The following is a 20,873-nucleotide window of genomic DNA, read 5'->3' on the forward strand; positions in this document are numbered from 1 at the left end:
AAGACATTACCCATAAAATCACTTTCTAGGGCTCTTCTGTAACTTGGAAGTCTGTATTTATATTCTCTCCATTCAATATTTTTAAAGGATTGTCAAGATTCTTGTAGAAACCTGATCCCTGTACAAAGAGTGGTGTATAATGTTCTCCATGAACTGGAGAAGACATTTGACTTGCCACTTTTGGAAGCATTGTTCAGCGAGGTCAACATGCAAGAATACCCTGATTTAAATCGTATTTATAGGAGCTTCGAATATGGTAATTAGTTTTATTATCTACCTTTTGATATCCAGGGCCAACTTTTTTTTTTTGGACAAGTATATGTTGAGCTCCTACAACGTTCCACACACAATGCTGGGGCAGTGGGGATATAACAGTAGAGAAAACACAAATCATGAACCTTCTCAAAGCTTATGGTATAATGGCTATGGTACAACACTCACCTAGAGTAGAGGTCTGCTTAACTAGGCATTTAGACTCACAGGGCAACCAGAGCCGAAGTGCCATCAGATTTACTTAGAAGGACAAATGACAGGAAACACAGCATCCCAACAGGGCAGCATCAGTTGCTCCTCTTCTGTGGGATTCCTTGTGGAGACCCACACAGCAGTCCACCAAGTTGACTACTACCCGCCTCGAGTGTCAGCTTGGCTGTGGATGTAGGATCCACCCTGGCTTAGCAGCACCATGCCCATGGGTATCAATAGGTCACGTAACAGTGCTGTAGTCATAACGTTCAGGGACCCTACAAGGGACAAGCCAAGTCATAAGAGTCACCACTTTGAAGGAAGACCAAAGTGCACTTTGTAGTCTGTAGATAGTCCCTCCCCATCCACATGTAACTTACCAGTCATTTTTTGACCCTAAACTAGGGCTAAGCTAGGTTTTAACTCGGCCAATGTTGGCTTTAGTAGAAGAAAAGCCATCTTCATCAGGTTTCCAGAGTAATGAGCCAGAAAGTTAACCCAAGGTCACATTTACCCTTAAAGAAGGAGAATTGGTTTTGTTAACTCTTTCTCCACAAGGGGTGAAACAAACATTATTCAAATAATCACAAAACCAATGCTCTGCCAGGTGTTATACAAAACTAAAGGTTTGATTCTCAATTTTTTCCTGGGAAGGCATGATTTTTATTTTATTTTTAAAATAACTTTATTTTAATTTATTTTAAGGCCTGCAAGAGTTTAAGAGAATGCTCTTAATATATATATATATATACACTTTTTTTTTTTTTTTGACTTGCCTAAGAAACTTTTTATTCCAACACAGTTTGGTGTCAGTGGAGTTCTCCAGATAAGGGATAGAGACATCATAAGAAGAATGTTCCCGTGTCCTGAAGAGGGTTGGCACTATGGGATCAGGCATGGAGTGTGAAAGGATCTAGTGTGTCTTCAAAGACAAATTCAATTTTTCTCAGAGAGTGAGAAGCAGACTGTGGAGCTGATTCATGAGAGATAAATTTGAAGAAAATTTTAGGAAGTCTACCATATAAAGCTAAGCAATTGGAATTTTATTAATAGGCAATAAAGAGATATCAACAGTTTTTATAAACAAGAAAAAATTAAAAAGCAGGTATAAAGCATGTGGTTTGTCGACTTGTGTCAATAGTAACCTTATCTAATTAAGAACAAAATAATTTCTACAGCAAGTCAGTCCAGTTAGAAATCGAATAAAGGCAATTAAGTCAATATTATATTTGTAACCAGGATGTCCCGGGCCATGGGAACAGAGGGAATGGTGGTTACCTGTCCTGCCCACACCTCAGGGGCTCTGATTCTCTCCATGGACTGCAGCGACCCCCCCCCTTCCAGGTTCAGTGTCCACATCACCTGTGTTAGGTTCCGGGGCTCCCCGAGCTGGGGTGACCTGCACCTACACTCACTGCTGCCCACCTGCCCCTGGGGAGATGGCAGCTGTCGCCTCCCAGACACTGTTGTCCATGGGAGCTGTGGGTCAGTGATCCAAAGCCAAGAATCTGGGGGCTGTGGCCTGGGGTGTGCACCCTCTCCTGCTGCTCAGTCCCTACCTTCATCCCATGCTCAGAGCTCCCTGAGCCCCCATGGGACCATATACATGCACACAGGCCCCCTTCACCTTTCCCTTTGTTCTCCTTGTATCTTCCACCTGGTTTTGCCACAGTCTGAGGCCAGGTCCTGGGATGACAAAGCACACCTGGCTCCCACTGTCCCGTGCAACTCACCCCTGCGGGCCCAGCCCCAGGAGGAGCTCCCTCCATGGGCCCTGGAGCAGCAGGTTCCCTACCTCCGTGGTGTCCCCTCCTCCCTGGACTCCCCGCAGATACCACCCTCCTCCCCCCTCCAGGCTTTATGGTTTATTTCCTTCCTCCCATGTGTGCTGGGTCACCTACAGGCAGGGGCGCTGGGCTGGTGTCCCTCCCTCCCCTGACTGGGGACCTCCCCACCCCTGGGGCAGGCCTGTGGGGTGGTCCTCCAGCACAGCTATCTGTGCTCCCTGCTCAGAGCTGCAGAGTGTCCTTCCTTTGTTCCTGGGATCTGGCCCCTGGGAGGTCTGTCTTGTTCCTCCAGGTGTCCTCTGCTTTGTCTCTTTGGGAAGCACTCACCCTCCCTGCCCCAACCCTCCTCTGGTCTAGCAGCATCTTTAGAGCAGATGGGCTTTCTCTTTCATACCCATGGATCTCTCTGTGAGCCTAGCTCTTCTCCAAAGGAAATCCCTATTTCTTTCTTTCAGTTTGAATGGCTCAGAAACACATTTCACTTCTATTATTTATTTTGATATATGCTTTTCCTGGCCATCCACAAATTCTTTTACAAGAGTAATGGGATCATGATGTTTCCTTTATCCTTACATTGGAGTGGCTCCTTTCTGTGTGGGAAACATAGACTCTCTTGCTGGGAGTTCTCTTTTCTATCCCAGGGATGATGGGGGAGCTTTACAAGAAGGATCAGAGGCACTGAGCTCGAGTGACCTGGGGGATGGGAGTTGCTAACTGTGTAATTTTGAGATGTTGTGTCTGGTCTCTGATGGGATCCCTAATTGCCTTCTTCCATCTCCCTCTCTTTAGCAATCCAAGAGAAAATTAATTACCAAGAAAGTGATGAAGAAGAGGTGGACAAGAGTCCTAATAACCAACTGAGGCTTGGGCAAGGTGATTGCAACCCGATAAACACCGATTTGCATCTACAAAGAAGAAAAGGAGAAAGGGAACTCAGGCCCAAGTCCTGAGTGTATTTGGGGAATCAGGGAAGAAATATTAAGGACCAAGGAAAAGGCAGGGAGGGGTGTTCGCATGAATGTCTAAGCAGAGCCCAAATCCTGGAGGAGTAGCTATGACAAGAGACTGTTGGCCCAATAACCAAGGCGACAGGACAGAAACTCAGTGTCAATAAACCAGATTTAAGCAGATTAACTGCCAGGAAGTAATTGTGATTTAGAAAAGTCCCTGTAGGAGAATATTAGTGTGAAACTCTTAAGGGCTAAGAACCTGGGCCCATGGTCAACATCAAATGTTGGAGGAAGGACTGATTTCAATGTGGGGATGTTTTTCAAGAGCCCAGATATTCAAGGAGAAAGCCAGTCACACAGAGAGAGAAAAGAGGAAGTGGTAGAAAGATGGAAGGGAGGATGTGGGTACTTTGAGAGAGAGAAGGAGGGAAATGAAAGAGAAGAAAGGATTAAAAGACACAATAGAAATAGCTGTGTTATTAACATCTCACTGGTTGAACATTTGTGCAGGCAGTTGTAGGTTTAGTGCTCAGGCTGCCATTGGAGGTTAGCACTCCTTTTATGCCCATTTTGCAGATAAGGAAACTGAAATCTGGAGACAGTGTGTGCGTAGTTGGCCTGGGGTCAGATGAGCAAGGGTGAACCCAGGCATTCTGAACCCAGAGCCTGTGTGTGTGTGTGTGCGCGCGCGCGCGCGTGTGTGTGTGTGTGTGTGTTAATGGAAGTAAAAATTCACATAACATAAAATTAACCATTTTAAAGTGTACAGTTAATGATATTTGGTGCATTCACAATGTTGTGCAACCACTACCTCTGTCTAGTTCCAAAACATTCCAATCACCTCAGAAGGAAGCTCCATATCACTCCCTGTGCCCCTCTTGCCTAGCCTCTGGCAACCAGTGATCTAGTTTCTGTCTCTGTGGATTTACCTATTCCAGACATTTCATGTAAATGGAATCATATAAACATGCCCTTCATGTCTGGCTTCTTTCACACAGCACAATATTTTCAAGGTTCATCTATGTTGTCGCATGAATCAGTTCTTCATTCCTCTTTGTTAGTGAAGAGCATTCCCTTGTATGGATATATTTATTACATGTTGCTTATCCATTCATCAGTTAGTGATGGGTTGTTTCTACCTTTTGGCTGTGACAGAGCCCGCATTCTTAACCCTGTACTGCCACTCCAGTAATCTAATGGAAAAGACAGAAGCATGAGACAAAAATTGGGAAATATATGCAGAGAAAGATACAGAAAGAAGAATACCAAGAATGGGAGGACGTAGAGGAGAATCGGACATGGAATCCTCAAGGAAAGGCCAATGAGACAGACTGAACAGATGTGTAGAGGGAGGGTGTAGAGGAAGAGGAAGTGGGGACGAGTCAGCAGGACTTTGTAGGAACTGAGTAAGTCCACTGGTCAGGGGCAGCTCTGGGGACAAAGGCAGCTTCACTATGGCCATGGGAGTCAGGATAAGCCATCACCAGTTAACTCAAGTAACTTGTGTGGGACATGCAGTGAGATGGCCTGGCCAAAGCCCTCTTAGCCAGGGTTGCAGCTGACCCCAATCCTCCACTCTGCCAGTTGGGGTCTGACTGCAAGGGTTGTGTGGGATCTACCAAGTCCACACGGTCTCTGTATGGTTACCTGGGGAGGATCTTCAACTCTTGCTTTATAAAAAGGGGATTAGGGGAGAATGGTACAGACCATACTTTAATTTCTGAAATGAACTTTCAATTTCTTCCCCTAGGAACTGGTGAAAACTCATATCGAAGACTGACCTGGTCATGCCCACAATCCTCATCTTACCACGGTCTGTTCCTGTTGACTGTTTTCTGATCCTTTGTGTTCTTGTCCCATTCTGGAATGTGCTGGGAGGTGGGGGGCTGCTTTTTTGTATCACTGATTGCCCAGAATCTCTGTCTTTACTAATGCAATTTCTGTAAGGAAGTCCTGGGGTGTTTGCCCTGGGATTCATTCCTTACCTTCCCCTGTTCTGCTCTGCCCTCTATCTCTGGCCACTGGCTTCTGTGGACCTACTTGTTAGCTCCCTTTGTTGCTGGCTTCCTGCTGGGTTCCTGACATGGGACCCTAACAAGAGATCGGAGAGTGGGAAAAAGGGAGAAGCTGGATATTTCCCCATCACTGCCTTTGTCCACAATTCTGAGTGTGGCTGCATCTCATCCATGATACCACTTCCCACCAAGCGGGCCAGCCATAGACCAGCTTCTATCCACCCAGTGACCCTGACCTCTGGGCCCACCCTCAGTCCCTCCCACAGTTTCCTGTTAAGTATTTTTCCGGTTACTGCATTCTTCTATTTGGACTTCTCAGCTCTTCCATCAACTGTATAACCAACCTCCTGAATGAAATTCCCTGTGCTGTAAAAGCTTAGAGTGATTTCTATTTTCCTGTTGTACCCTGATTGATGCAAAGGGCAAATAAAATATCTATGAATTAAAACATGGTTTAGGTACAACCCCACCTGAAAATAGACTCTTGGAGAACCTCTGTGAACCAGAAAAGATAAATGCAAACAGAACAGATACAACCAGTGACAAAAATGATGCACTAGAAATCCAACAAGCAAATGAGGAGTGTGCCCAAGAATCTGAGCCAGCAGGTAAGACTGCCTGGGTTTGCATGAGTTTAGAGGGGCTAAGGAGTCCTTCATGGTGGCAGAGAATGGAGTCGTGCCCAACTCAAGGAAATATCTATTAACAAAGAAGGGGAAACTCATGCAGATTCAGAGGAGGCAGGAATGGAGCTTGATATATTGATGGGAGAGACCTAGAGGAAGAAAAGTTAAGAAGTGCTAGCTTCCACAAGCCTACTTATTTTTTACTGGATTAAAAGCTGGTATTGGGTGAGATCAGAAATTGCCACCTTCTGCCATTTTCCTGCTGATAAAAATGATAGATAAGCTAATTTGTACTGTTTAACTGAAAGAGCAATATTTGCCTACATGTAATGGAAAATATATAAAATATGTTTCTGGTGCTTTTTCATTTTCTCAATGTTGGAATACCTCTTATTGACAGAAAAGTTGCAATGCCAGGGGCTGAAAATGGATTTTGACTTTAAGATCTTCAAAAGCTGCTAAGAAAATTAAATGAGTACACAAACAAATAAAATACAAAACAAAATAAGAAATATGGCTATGAGAGACATGGGTACACGCTATAGAAATTTAAAGAAAAAAAAAGATGGTTTCTGGCTAAGGGGAAAGGCAGAGAAAATCAGGACATGCTTATAGTAGTATCGTTTGCTACGGCCTCAGCAGATGGGAAGAAACTAGATATTAAGTTTGAAGATACCCAAATTTGAAGAAAAAATAAAAAGAAAACTTCACAGTATACATTCAAGTGTAGGGGCTCAGGGCAGACCACCTTAAAATGTGCCATTTAAGCATAAAGATTTTTTCGAGTTAAGATAAAAACCCAACAGATACAGGAAAGGCACTCTGCCTCCCCCATAACTGCCTTAATATATACTGGAAAGGAGAGCCTATATCAGGAAGAGAAGTATTAGTAGAAACTTCCCTTTACCTAAGAAGGAACTTATCTGTGTAATAGAACCATGTTATATGTTTTTCCAAACATCTCCTTTGACCTTCTTACTAATGACTTTTCTCCCCTCTGTATCCTCAGGCCCCTAATCCCTCTCCTAAGCTCATATAAGCTTCATGTTGCCTCATTGTGTTTGGAATTCCATGTCTGTATGGATTCTCTGTATGTATGCCTATTAAATTTCGTTTTCTTTTGTTAAAAAAAAAGAAAAAGAAAAGTTAGGAAGGACAAACAAAGAGACAAAGGGTAAAAAGTTACAGGGCTCCATCAGGGAAGAGAGACAGAAAGAAAAGTCAAAAGAAGTCAGGGAGAGCTGATCACAGAGTTACTGAAGCACCAACATTTTCATGGGGTGAAGGTTAAGATGGCAATATATGCAGACAAGCTATAAATAGAAACATGAGAAGAAAAGAGAAGTCAGGTGAGGTGTAACAAAATGCAAATAGGCAGAACAGGGAGGGCTGTGCCGGGTCTCAGCTGTGTCTTTTTTAATCCTCAGAGTCCTGTGAACAAGCACCCACCCAAGTGAGTAATGGAGACACAAGAGAAGTCACACCCAGCCCATTGCCCTGTGATGGAGAAAGTAATTATTACTTATCTTACGAATTTTCTAATTCTATCTTTGTTTTTCTATGAGAGCAAAAGCTTTCCTTTGTTCTCCAATACTAACCACCTCCCTTACCCTAACAACGCCCAAGATCCACAGCCTTGTGCACAGCCTCTGGCTGCTTCTAAGTCATGTGAGATGCAAGGGGGAAAGAGAGGTGAGCTCTTTGATAAAGGGCATGTCCCCAAGGAAAGAATGCAAGGAGAGAAAATATTTAAAAAGTGAACCAAAGAACACCAAATGACAAAGTACATGAACAACATAGGTTTTAGATAAATTGACATGGAATCCAAACAGTACCATTTTGTGGAGTTGGTGAAAAGAAATAAGTTGCAGCTTGCTTTTCAGAAATTGTAACAGAAACATGGAAACCATGCATGATGCTGCTGGTCAGATTTGCAAGTACGGAAGCTCTGATGAAGGACTTTTAGAAAAGAAGTGGCAACTGGAGGGACTTGGAGTGGGGGACAGTGGCACAGGAGGAGGACTTTGGTGATGATTGGAATGCGTGAGATGAGAAAAATGAATAGAAAGACAAAAATCAATACAGAAGAGGCATACAGAAAGTCACATCAATAATTAAGAAACAGAGATCAAGTAGGAGAAAGTAAGAAACATAACAGAGAATTGATAAACTGAAAAATCAGTTAGGGGACAGCAGGGCCAGTTCTAGGGTGAGGCAGGGAGGTCCTGGGACACATGGGAAGAAAATCTTACCCGTGGTATCTTCTTGTCCCTTGGCACCTCTTCTGATTCACCCTAGACCCTACTGGGTCCTGGGGGATAGTGATAAAGGATGTTGAGAAAAAGAGTATGAATAGAGAAATATCCAGAAGAAAATGAATACCAGTAAAAGGAAAAATTGGGCAGAGGCCTAAAGAGAATGAGTAGAGGATGAGTTAAGGGACCATGAAGGAAAAACTGGTAGAGAGTGGGCCAAATAAAGAGAGAAGATAAATGAAAACATTGTCCAATTTGAAGAGATGGTCATGAGAAAGAAGGCACAGAGGGCTCTTCCTAATACCATTGAGAAGACATCATTAAGGTGTCTACAGTGACCAAAATGGCCCTTTCACTCCCTCAGATAAAAATAGGCCTCCACCCAGGCATCTCATGTCTCCATGGCTTCAATCACCATCTGTGATCTATGGATTCCTACACACAACTCTGGTCCAGACCTGTCTTCTAGATTCATTCCTTCAAGTGCCTGAAGACTTGTAATCAAAGATCTGAAAGCCATCTCTATTTGGAAGCTATATTAGTTATCTATTGCTGTGTAACAAACAGTCCCCAAATTCAGTGGATTAAAACAACCATTACTTTATTTGCCGCTTCTGTCAATTCCAACTTTAAAATATGTTCAACCTGCCCATTTCTCTCCATTTCCAGGATGCTTACTCTAATCCAGATTCCTATCACTTCTCACTTCAAAATAGAAGAACTCTCCTGCTGGCCTCATCCCTCCTATCTTGTTCCCCTCAGATCCATTCTCCACACTTCGGCTCAATGGCCATTGCAAAAATGCCAACCAGTTCATATGGCTTTCCTGTTTAAACCTAGTACCCTATTGTGATCCTCAGAATGAGGTCAACACAGCTTGGTGTGGAGTATTGAAGGATACCTCCCATACAGTTGTATAATCTCCCCCTCATACACTCTTCCACCACATTCCCACCATACCAAATTCTGTTTGTTTACTTGAATTGTCAAGCTCTCTCAGTTATATCTCTGCCTTTATACATGCTTTTGGAAAACAGTTTGGAATACAGTCCCAAAGTTGAAAATACACATAGCTTGTGACTCAGCAATTACATTCCTCAGCCAAAACCAACAGAAATGTACACTATGTTCAAAAAAAGAAAAGAAACACATAGAAAAGCAGCATTATTCATAATAGCCAAAATCTTGAAACAGCACAAATGGATTTTTTATGGTTTTATTTTTCATGGGTTATTTCTACAATGGAATACTATACAGCAGTTAAAAAGGAAAATGAATACAGCTGATTCTCACAAACATAATGTTGAGAAAGGAAGCCAAATTTCACGCACCCCCCCTCCCCCCGCCCCTGCCAAATGACAGAGAGATGAAGAAAGAGCAAACAAGAAAGAGAGGACATGATTCCATTTATACAAACATGTATATTTTGGAATTGGCAAAACTGATCATCAGTGGTATTAAAAATCAGGATGAGCAGGTTGTTAACTTGAGTTACATGGTGGAGACAGTTAGGAAGAGGCATCACTAAGAGGCTTCCAGGGTATAAGTAATCTATTTCTTGACCACAGCGACAGTTTCCCAGATATGCTTACTTTGTGATGATTCAAAATTTATGATTTACCCATCTTTATCTATGCACATTATACTGAAAATATAATTTTTATTTTTAAAAGAGCAAAAAGTGGGGCTCCTGGATGGCTCAGTCAGTTAAGCGCCCAACTCTTGGTTTCGGCTCAGGGACGTGAGATAGGGCCCCATGTTGGGCTCCATGCTCAGCGCAGAGTTTGCCTGAGATTCTCTCTTCCTCTGCCCCCACTAAAATAAATAAATAAATCTTTAAAAACAAAAGAGCAAAAAATAATTCACCAAAGGATGAGAAGAGAAAATAAAAACAAACAAAAAAAACCCCCAAAACCCAGAGTCCAGAGAGCCACAGAGGAAGGGACACAGTTAAGCAGAAGGAAAGAAGAGGGGTGGGGGCGGAGCTTCACCCCTGCAGTGGATTTACAGGGAGAAGGACTTATCAATAGTAGTGAACGGTGTTTACTCCCTTTGGGGGAGGCCAGTGAAAATTCTTTATTCATTACAATTTGATCCAGGAGCAGAGCTACCCAACCATGGAATCCAAGTCAATTCCTGTTCTGTATATCTGGTGGATATAAAGAAGGAAAAGCCATTTTTTAACTCGAGAGTTGAACAGCAAGCCCAAGCGAGGACTAACTGTAACCAGGCATCTGACATAATAGGTAAGGCTGACTGAAAGAGTGTGTAATGTTCCAGGCAGGGTCCATCGAGGCAGTCCAGTTGGCCTTGGATGGAGGCAAGAGGGAGGAACCAGTATCATATGCAGTGAGCTCAGCAAGAGAAAGTCCCAGTAATCAGAAAAATACCAAAAGATGGAAATGGTAGATTTAAGTATTAATGTATGGGAGACTATTTCTAAAGCAAAAGAAGAAAGTATGAGGGTAGAAGTTGAAGAAAAACTAAAAAACATCAGAGAGCCAAGATATTCACGACAGCGGATGAAGAAGGAAACACATGAAGACAAAGAGAGGTATTGAGAGAAACCACTGCCAGAAAGAGAGGCATAAGTAGGGGAAATGGGCAAAGCCAAGAGGAAAGTGAAGTAAACTGAGAATAAAAGATAAGAGGGAGCCTGAGGGCGGTGGGGGGGAGGGGGGTAGGAGGTCACATGAGGGCAGAGGTTGGAGGTCACATGAGGGCAGAGGTAGGAGGTCACATGAGGATGGGAGAAGAGTGTTGGCAGGGTGGGCAAAGCTGCCCTCTGCGCATGAATTCCATCACCTTTAGTTTAGGACTGGAGCAACCTGCAGGTCACACACATTCAAGCATAGACCAGGGTGCCTTGAGTTAACTTAGCTTCTAGGTCTTCCTAGTGGTCCTATTGCAGAGTCGCCTGCTATGTGGACTCATTGGCCCCACCCTGAAGCTAAAGGGCTTTTGCTCCTCTGTGCAGTGATCAGCAGTGACTCCGAGGAATCCAGTGATGAAGACGAGCTCCCAGAAACCTCCACGTCAGCACTGGAAAGCGGGCCTGGTGAGGAAGTGGGAAAGCAGGCTTTGGCTACAAGAATCTGAATTAAGAACTACTGTTTGATGCATCTTATTCTGCACCTATTCTGTATGATAGATTCAGTTTATCCTGGAATTCGATTCTCTGCATTTATTTTACTTGACCTTTTTGGGAAATGCAGGGAGATAAAAAATCATTAATATATATACTTTTTAAAGATGAGGCCTATTAATTGATAGGTCCTATTTATCAATACAAGCACCCATATATTGATTATATAGCAGAAAGGGGCTACCAAAATGATGAATTTGTTTTTAAGACTAGTTAGTTTCTATGCTTATATGGTGTTGGATTTATAGTGATTTCTATAGGGAACAGAAAGCTAAATATTCTTTTATTAGAAGGTCATATTGTCATCTGAGCACAAACTGAATTGTGTCAAAAGACAACTCATCCAGCTATCCAGTTTTAGCAGAAAAAAAGATTCAGATAGAGTACTCTGAAACCCAAAGTATTGTTTTTGAGAGTTCTTCAGCAAGTCATGGCATATATAATGATTTTTCCAAGGACTTTTGCAAATAATACCTTACTTTTTAATTTATAACAATCTTAAGTACCCCAGACATTGTTATCCTTGTTTTCTAGAGAAAACACAATCATATCAATGTTTCAAGGTCTTCTACAAAGTCTCATGGAGAATTAAAGGGACAAGACTAGCATCCTGGATTCTGCATTTTTGCTTTATAAAATTAGAGCTAAAGATGATTACCAAAATGTTATGTTTCCTCAATTTCATGGGTAGCATGAGTGGTCCTAAGATTTGCAGCTCTTTTGTGCACACATTGGTGATTTGTTTTCCCTTTCTGCTTTCTAGACCCAGAGGGTATTAGAAACATGCCTATTTGGGGAAACATACTTGGAAAAGACCTAAAAACAAATAAAAATATTACCTGGTCCTGATGTTACCAAAGAACATTATTTTAAATGATACATTATTCTTATTGCTCACTAGATCCATCAAAGTAAAATGTAAATTCGCTTCAAGTTTTAAAGGGTACACATTTTAACTTTTGTCTTAGTGTAGCAAACTGCTCTAAAATGCAGTCCCAAAATATGTCTAGGATGCAGATACAAGAGATTATTTCTCAGCCTTGCAAACGCACTGGGTTGGAGGGGAAGTAGAAGAGGCTTGCGGTTGTCAACACAAGATTTCCAAGATTTCCTCCCTTCCAAGGTGAGAAACAGCAGAGATGAAGGAAGTGTGAAGTGACAATGGAAGGGGTAAGAAGTAGAAGAGAGAGAGTATGGGAAGGTGAGGTTCAGTCAGAGCAAAGTTGCCACTTGCCTCTGGAGACAGGGAATGGAGTGTGACTACCATTCAAGGCAGGTGGCTTAGAAGGACAGACCAGGGTGGCACTGTTGCAGACCACAATTTGCATGGGTTTTCTAGATTTTTCTAGATTTTCTTATGAGGATATTTCCCGCTAATATTTCAGTTTCTTGGTCACACGCTGAGATCCCTAAAAAGTCCTCTTCCTTTGTGCAGTGACCAATAACCTTGACTCATTAGAGTCAAGTGAGAGAGGAGAGTCCCAAGAAGCCACCTGCTCAAGACTTCAGATTACACTAGGTAAGAACATTAGGATTGCAACCCTGCATGACAATACTCAGAGTCTAAATGCAGAGCTGTTTTCCTGATGAATCTTGTTTTGAGCATGCTCTGTGTGCCTTGATTCTATTACTTCTAAGGACTGTTTTCTGCATTTAATTTCTCTGGCCCTATTGGGAAGTGGAAGGAGGCAGGAAGGCATTATAAATTGTTATTTAACTGTACGGGCCCATTTGATTGATATATAGAAAGTGTAGCAAAAATATGCTGGTAAAATGACAAACTTTTTTCTACACACTATCATGTATTAATGCTAAAGAGTTGAAATAATGTACTTATTCTCTACCAATATGCTTTATATTCTATCCAACAAAGTAAGCATGGTGTACCTCTGTTTGTTGACAATATTGTCATTAGTCCCAAACTTAGAAAACCTTCAAAGAATAATTTGTGCTGCTATTTAATTATTGATGGGAAAATGACCTCTGATCAGCTATTCTCAAACCCAACTTACTTAAACCATTGGCTTACACTGTAATTTTTTAAAGGGCTTTTGTAAATAAAGCTTCATTTTGTTTTCATAAAAAACCTTAACAGGGAGATAGGGTAACTAGGTTATCCCAGCTTTATAGATAAGGCAACTGTGGCTAGCCATGTTGAAGAATCATTTACAAATTTACACAGAGAGTGAAAAGGAGAGCCAAGCAGGAACCCAGCATTATACCCCAGGCCACCAGAACTGGATTCAGTTGAAGGAAAGAGAGAAAAATGATCATCAAAGTATTATTATGACTGCAAGCCCATTGAATTGTCACAGAATTTGTAAGATTATTGCATACAAATAATTGTTTCTTCCCTTTTACTTTATAGACTCCATGGATTTCAGAAAATCGCCTACATTCAGAGAAAGAGTTTGGAAAATAGGTAAGGGCAAGTAAAAACTCTTCGTGGTTACAAATGAACAGCGTTTTCTACAAAAGATTCATTCTAATTCTTTGCTATATCCTTCAAAGTAAAATATAAATTTGTTTTAAGATGGTTTGTATTTTAACTTTTGTATTAGTTAGGCTAATGGTTGTAACAAACAAATCCAAAGAAGTCAAGCATTCAAACACAATAGAATTAAATTTTTTTCTCAAGTAAACATTCCAAGGAATTTTAGATGGGGGAGGTGTGGGACCCTGTTTCATGTGGGGTTCAAGGAAGCAGCCAAGTGGGAAATCTGCCTTCTTCAATACCAGACTCCCAAGATGTCCTGGGGATATTCTTGCTGTGGGCTTTTTAACCTCTTGGTTCCTTTGTCATACACTGAGACTTTCAAGGGACACTTGCTTCTTCTGCAGTGAAAAGATTTGATGACTTTTCAGAGTCCAGTGAGGAAGAGGAGCCCCCGAGAGCCTCGAGCTCAGCACTGAGAAGTGATCCTGATGAGGAGGGTAAGGACTGCCATCACTGGGCTCCCGGACACGAGGAATCTGAGTTCAGAGTTCTTGTTTCCTGGGCATTTAACTCGGAGCACACTCCACGGCCTGGGATCCCATTCTCTGCATTTTTCACATCTGGCCATTTTGAAAAATGCAAAAAGAGAAATCATTATAAATTCAGGTTTAGCAAGATGGCGCTAGTTGAATGGCAGTGCCATTTTTACTACATGCACTCAGATTTATTAACCCCAAAGTATTGAATTACATAGTGATTTCCACCCCTGCCCACTCCCATTTTCTAGAGAGCAGAGAAAATGGATATCTGCCGTTGCTTGATTTTGTTGCAAACTTGTTAAAAAATCAGAAGATTCTGATCATAGACTCTGATTATTGAAGAAAGAAAAGCTTCTAGTTATTACCATCAAATTCAGTTTATAGCTTTTGACAGATGACCCCAATATGACATTGGCCTTCATAATGATATTTTAAAATATCTTCACTAACAAGATATCTTTTTTATGTTTTTAACAACTTTAAAGATAAGCCAGATAACTGTTGCTCTCTCCACTCCACAGGTGGGGAAACTCTAGCACATAAACATTTAAGGATCTTTTACACATCTTATATGGAAATTTACTAGAAGACGCAAAACAGCCTGGACTCCTAGCAAACATCCATAGTCTTTTATTCAAAACCTTTAAAGGGCGCCTGGGTGGCTCAGTCGTTAAGCGTCTGCCTTCGGCTCAGGTCATGATCCCAGGGTCCTGGGATCGAGTCCCGCATCGGGCTCCCTGCTGGGCAGGAGGCCTGCTTCTCCCTCTCTCACTCCCTCTGCTTGTGTTCCTGCTCTTGCTATCTCTCTCTCTGTCAAGTAAATAAAAATAAAATTTTTAAAAAACAAACAAAAAGCCTTTGAAGACAGACATAAAATAATAATCTGTTAGAGAGACAATATGGTTTATATCCTATATATTACTAAAAAAAATCCAACAGGGTCTGGAACAGAATCCCATTCTCAAATATACTATATTAATGTTCCTGCAACAAATAGTGTGAATTCACACCAAATGTGAGAAATAAAGATTTTACATGGACTCATGACAGCTCAAGTCCAGATTCGCCACCGAAGTAGTTAACTGAAAACCTATGGGAAAAATATGGATTTTCAAAACTTCTTTGATTTTGCAGTTGGGGCCAAAGGATTGTGGTTCTCTGCTCCATTTAGTAGTGATCTTTTTCGTTTAGATGGGAAGAGACAGAAATGATCATCATAGTGTCTTTCTAGTCCAGATCCTGTCTACAATGTGAGTAGTCATAAGATTTACAACTCTTAGTTGTAGATTACTGGTTGTGTTTTCCTTTACTTTTTAGATCCTGCGGATATTGGAGACAAATCTATTTGGGGGATAAGCAAGAGGAAAAGATGTAAGGGCAATTAAAACTCTTGATGTAACAAATATCTTTCTTTACTACAAAAACTTCGTTCAAAAATTTTTGTTATATCCTCTGAAATAAAAAAAAATTAATTTGTTGGCAAGTTGATTGATTCACATTATACATTTTGAATTAGGTGGGCTGGGCTAATTGATACAACATGTAGGCCTCAAAAAGTTGAATGGCACACGTGCAATATAAGTATATTCTTCATTTGCTTAAATAGGATAAAGTAACTCCTGGAGTGGAGGGGTGTTCTGCTTTGTATGATTGTTGAGGGCCCCAGCTGATAGAGGCCCTGACATCTTGAAAATGTTGCTTCCACAGACTCCCTGGATAAGCAAAGGAACTGGAAGAAGCAGTATGTTCAGACAAGTGATGAGGGTAAGACATGGTGACAAAAGGGAGTGCCTTCCAGGGCAAAGTTGTCCCACAGCCCAGCCCTGGGGGTGGTTCCTGGAGCAACCCTGACCAACAGGTCAGATGGAGCCCCAGGGTAGCCTGGTGGGAGGAATATTCCTGCTCCTCCTACATGAGCTTCCTTTTCCAATTTTCCTTTTAAAGAATTTGGTGCTGGATTGGTTGCTAGGACACAGATTGAGACTGCTAAGGAATTTTATTTCTTTCTGCAGGGATCAGCAGTGGTAACTTTTCAGAATTAAGTCATACAGAAGAACCTCAGGAATCTTCTGGCTCAGTCCTAAGAAGTGGGTCAGGTAAAGAAGATTAGGATGCCAAGCCTTGGCCTGCAGAATGTCAGGAATTAAAAGCTACTGTTTCCTGATGCATTTTATTCTGAGCACCTGGAAGACCTGTATCCAGTTAATCCTGGGAACTCCTTTTCATCATTTTAGAAAATAGGAGGAGACAGGAAATTATTATAAATTCATGTTTAACAAGAGGAGTCCTGTTGAAAAAATGTATGTAATTATATACTGCTGTTGTGGAAGAAATGAATAGCAAATGGTGGTATCTTTTTAATACCTACTGTCATGCCTACTAAGATCTTAGATTTCTATAATGATATATTGATTGACACCAATGTCATTTGTAATTGTAAAAGCCTCAAAAGATGACTGGTCCTGCTATGTAATTATAGACAGAAATAAAAGCTTCAGATCAACAACTTTCAAACTTTAGTATAGTTTTTGACAGATGTCCATCACACTGTAATTTGATTATATTGTGTTACTTTAAAGTGCTTTGGCAAATAAGATCTTACTTTGTCATCACAATATCCTCAAGACTTAGGCAGGCTAATTTTTGTTATGTCCATTTTGGGATGAGGAAATAGACATTTGACCAAATTGTCCAATTTGACCAAAGGTCAAAAAGTATGACTATTGTATGTAACAGGCAGGAATAAAAGAGCTGTATCCAGTGATCAAAATCCAAAAAGGAGGTACAAGGCACCTGACATATAGTATCAGCAGAACGTATCGGTGCCTGATGCAAGAAAACTTATTTAACAACTATATAGATGATGATGATGATAGATAGATAGATAGATGATGATAGATAGATAGATAGATAGATATTAGATAGATAGACATATAGATAGATGATAGATGATAGATAGATAATAGATAAAAATGAAAATTATAAAGAAAAATAAGATGGTAGGAGTGGTGCCAGCTATAAGGTATACAAAATACCTAGAAGGGCAGAGCCAAAAAGGATGAATAGAGAAATAAAAAGGCACAGAAATTAAGAATATCACTGATGAAAAGAGAGAAAACAACACAGAGGACAAGAGAAATCAGGGAAATCAGGGAGAGAAGCTCACAGAATCAAGTGATGGAGATAGAAATGTGTAAGGCAGGGAAATGGCCAGAAAACTGAGAAATAAGGAGGAGGATGAGGTATGGCCAGATAGAAAAGGTGACAGAACACATCTTTGTTGGATATAAGGTGTAGTAATTGGAGTGGGTGTTTTCTCAGCTCATCTGAACAGTAAATATAAATGACCTTAACCACATCAAAGTGGTCACTGTCTATAGTCTGTCATTTCCTTATTTCTCTTCAGTGTCCCCCTGTGAATTCAAAGCTCTTCAGATGAATAGAGGAAGAGAGTCAGAAGAGATGCCAACCTATAAGCATCTGATGGAGAAGCCAGTTATGATATTAATTATCTTTGTTTTCCTGTCTACAAAGAGGGAAGGCTCTTCTTTCTTTACCTTACCTCTTCCCCCAAAACATAGCATGTACATGCACACACAAATGCACATACACTCCTATACATAGGCTTGTGCACAGATTTGGACTGCTTTCAACAGGTTTGAGGGAGCCAAAAGAGAAAGAAGAGCTGTGTTCCTGAATGGAGGGAGGTGACACTGAATGGATAATGTAAGGAAGAAGAATGGAAAAGATAGGCTGGGGTCTCCAAATGGAAAGACATCTGACTGAGTATACTTCAAGTTTTTTCAAGTGGACGTGGAACCCAAATATCACCAGATTGGGGAGTTTTATGGGGGAAGAGTGATGATTTTCAAGATACCTATCAGGAGTTGTACCAGAAACATGGTAATAAAGTCCATGACTGACTGAGTCTTGCAATGTAGAAAAGCCCATAGGGAACTGGCAAAAGTAAAAGTGGTCAACAGTGTAGTCAATGTCAAAAGAGTAGGTATTTGGTCATGAATGACAGTAGCAGTCTGTGAGATGAAGCTGAATATAGATAAAATATAAATACAAAGATTGTAATTGTAAAAAGAGCCATAAAATCAAGATAAGATTAAGAGAAACAGACTAGAAGCAAAGAGAAAATGGAAAAGGAAGTGACATTAGAGAGAGGATTACTTCAATAATAAAACTAGATCCAGGGATAGAAGCATAGGAAAATAGATGGAATGAGGTACATATATAGGGTAAAAGAGGAGGCACACAGAGAACCATACAGAAAAAGAGTTAAAAGATGAGCGAAAAATGACAGAGTGTAAAAGGAAGAGAGGCGAGATGGAGAAATTGTGGGATCTGAAATGGTCAGGAGACAAAAGCAATGTTGGTGCAAGGGATTGGTTCACAGTAGCAGTGAGTTTTCAGGGCAAGGTGTTCCCAGGTATCAGTGTCCCCTATAACTCACCCAGATTACAGGAGACATCTCCCAGGCATCTCATCCACTCCTATGGTTTCAATCACCATCCACAACTTAATAGTTCCTAAGCAGACATATCCAGCCCAGCCCTGTCCTCTAAGCAGATAAGCTCATCCATCCAAATGGCAGAATGATCTCTGTCCAAGGTTCTGAGTGTCCTAGCCTTCACCACTTTAGGTGTCCTCCAAAACCTTCAAACTCGACACTTCCAAAAATGAGCACATCATCTTCCTAAAACCAACGTCTGCTCCTCCAGTGTTCCCTGTTTCTAAAACACACTATTAATTGTCCCATTCTTTCAAGTTGAAATTCAGAGTCACCCATGACACCATTGTCTCCTCAATTGATACACCACATCTATCACCTAACTCTATCAATTCTTCCTTTTAAATCTCCAACCTGTCCCTTCATCTCCATTCCCAGTACTGACACTCTAATCCACAGCTATATCACTTGTCACTTGAACTAGATCTACAAGGTCCTGTTCTCCTTCTAATCTTGTTCCCACCAAATATATTCTAAGTGATTTAGCTAAATTGATCTTTCAAAACTGCATCCCATGTCCTTTAACTTCCTTTAGGATTAAGTCAGTTCTCCTTCATGTGGCCTCCAAAGCCACTTACCTCAGGGCTCTTGCCTCTTTCTCCATCCTCATCAATGCTTCTTATTCTTTCACTTCATTCTCAAATATATTTAACTCTTTGTGGTTACTTGCTTTCACTGAACCTAGACCTTTGTACATGCTTCTTCATATTTCAATCAGTCATCTGTTTCTGTGTCAATTCTCTGGTAGCTCATAAGATTGACAAGCACCGATGCTTCAATAGTCTTGTGTCTGAATTATTATCAGCATCCATCTCAGCACTTGGCACCTGAAAGAGGCTTAGGAAACTTCTTGAGTGCATGAGAAATATTCCTATATTCCAACATTTGGAAATTTTCTGGCAAAAGTTCTTTATTATAGTATTTATAGAGAATATTCACAAAATCTATTTTAATAATTGAATTCTATATATACATATATATAAATATAATAAATAATATTTCTAGAAAGAATAATAGTGCATAAAGTAAATGTAAGAGTATGCTTAAAATGTTGTAAAAGGATGGATGGGAAAAGCATATAAAGAAAAAGTAGAAGAACAAAAATACAAATTTGGGGCAAAGAGAAAAGGATAAAAGAGAAAAAATAGATTGAAAGGAAGGGACAAAGACAATGGGGATCAAAGAAAGAGATTTCTGAAGTAGAGACATCCTTTAGTGGAGGGGTGGGGGAAGGGAGGATCACTGGAAGAGAGGAGATGCAAATGAAAACTCTTTACAAATCACAATTTAGGAGCAGAGCCACAAGGACTTGGAAATGAAAAGTGTTCCTGTGTCATGTGTTTTTCAGAAGGTATTTCAAGAGGCCAACAAGCAAGGACTGAGAGTAGCCAAGCATCTGACATGATGGGTAAGGCTGCCGGAGGGTCTTGGGGTGGAGGTGGTTCTTCAGATACCACAGACCCTGGGTATGTAGTTGATCAGAGTTCAAGGACATCAGACAGCTCACCAATGGAATGGCCAGTTATGGAAGTGGAGGGTCACACGGCACTAGGCTGCAGGATGTCAGGAGTCTGTTTTTGTTTCCTGCTGCACTTGACTCTGAGCACACTTTGATAAGGAAGGGGTACATCCATGCCAGAGTCCCATTCTCTGCATTTGCTTGACCTGAGCCTTTTGGGAATGGCAGGGAGGCAAGAGATTCTTTTAAAGTCATGTTAAATAGGGTGGACCTTGTGGATTTACATGGATGATCTAGTAGAAATACACTGGTAAAAATGGCAGTATCTCATTTACTGTATTAATGAGTCAATACTAAACTATTGGATTTATATAATGACATCCACCCTTGTCCATGGAATGAAGCAATCCAAATGTTCTTCAGCTGGTAGATAATAGCATCACTTTGTCACAATTTTGGAAAAGCCTCAAAAGACAAATGATCCTGTTATCTGTCAGGAAACAAAGGCCCCAGATAACTATTCTTAAATTCAGCATACAGTTTTGAAGGATACACTGCAGTATGTTGACTAATACAGTGATTTCTCATTAGCTTTTGTAAATAAGATCTTATTTAATTGTCATAACAAATTTAAAGCCTGAACAGGATAACAGTTGCTATCCCTCTTTCATGAACA

At 40.9% G+C, this 20,873-nt stretch overlaps 1 protein-coding gene across 10 annotated transcripts in view; it reads left to right on the forward strand.

The window, feature by feature from the left end:
• SP100 (SP100 nuclear antigen) overlaps positions 1–20,873 on the forward strand; it is a 95,974-nt gene that overhangs the window by 32,249 nt on the left and 42,852 nt on the right. For 6 of the 10 annotated variants that reach the window (XR_013447404.1, XM_078071443.1, XM_078071437.1 and 3 more), the window contains exons 3-16: positions 88–256; positions 3,042–3,125; positions 4,953–5,015; positions 5,676–5,825; positions 7,271–7,354; positions 10,198–10,344; positions 11,076–11,156; positions 12,679–12,762; positions 13,612–13,665; positions 14,085–14,177; positions 15,537–15,590; positions 15,927–15,983; positions 16,232–16,315; positions 20,030–20,146. Coding sequence is in view for 9 of the 10 variants with exons in the window: in XM_078071443.1 (XP_077927569.1) it covers positions 88–256; positions 3,042–3,125; positions 4,953–5,015; positions 5,676–5,825; positions 7,271–7,354; positions 10,198–10,344; positions 11,076–11,156; positions 12,679–12,762; positions 13,612–13,665; positions 14,085–14,177; positions 15,537–15,590; positions 15,927–15,983; positions 16,232–16,315; positions 20,030–20,146 (1,321 nt within the window). In the remaining variant the exon portion in view is untranslated. Of the gene's footprint in view, positions 1–87; positions 257–3,041; positions 3,126–4,952; positions 5,016–5,675; positions 5,826–7,270; positions 7,355–10,197; positions 10,345–11,075; positions 11,157–12,678; positions 12,763–13,611; positions 13,666–14,084; positions 14,178–15,536; positions 15,591–15,926; positions 15,984–16,231; positions 16,726–20,029; positions 20,147–20,873 lie in introns of those variants that run through there. The other 4 variants (XM_078071441.1, XM_078071439.1, XM_078071442.1 and 1 more) reach the window with 4 other exon arrangements.

The sequence above is a fragment of the Halichoerus grypus genome, chromosome 4 (genome assembly GCF_964656455.1).
Source record: "Halichoerus grypus chromosome 4, mHalGry1.hap1.1, whole genome shotgun sequence".
Taxonomy (NCBI): domain Eukaryota; kingdom Metazoa; phylum Chordata; class Mammalia; order Carnivora; family Phocidae; genus Halichoerus; species Halichoerus grypus.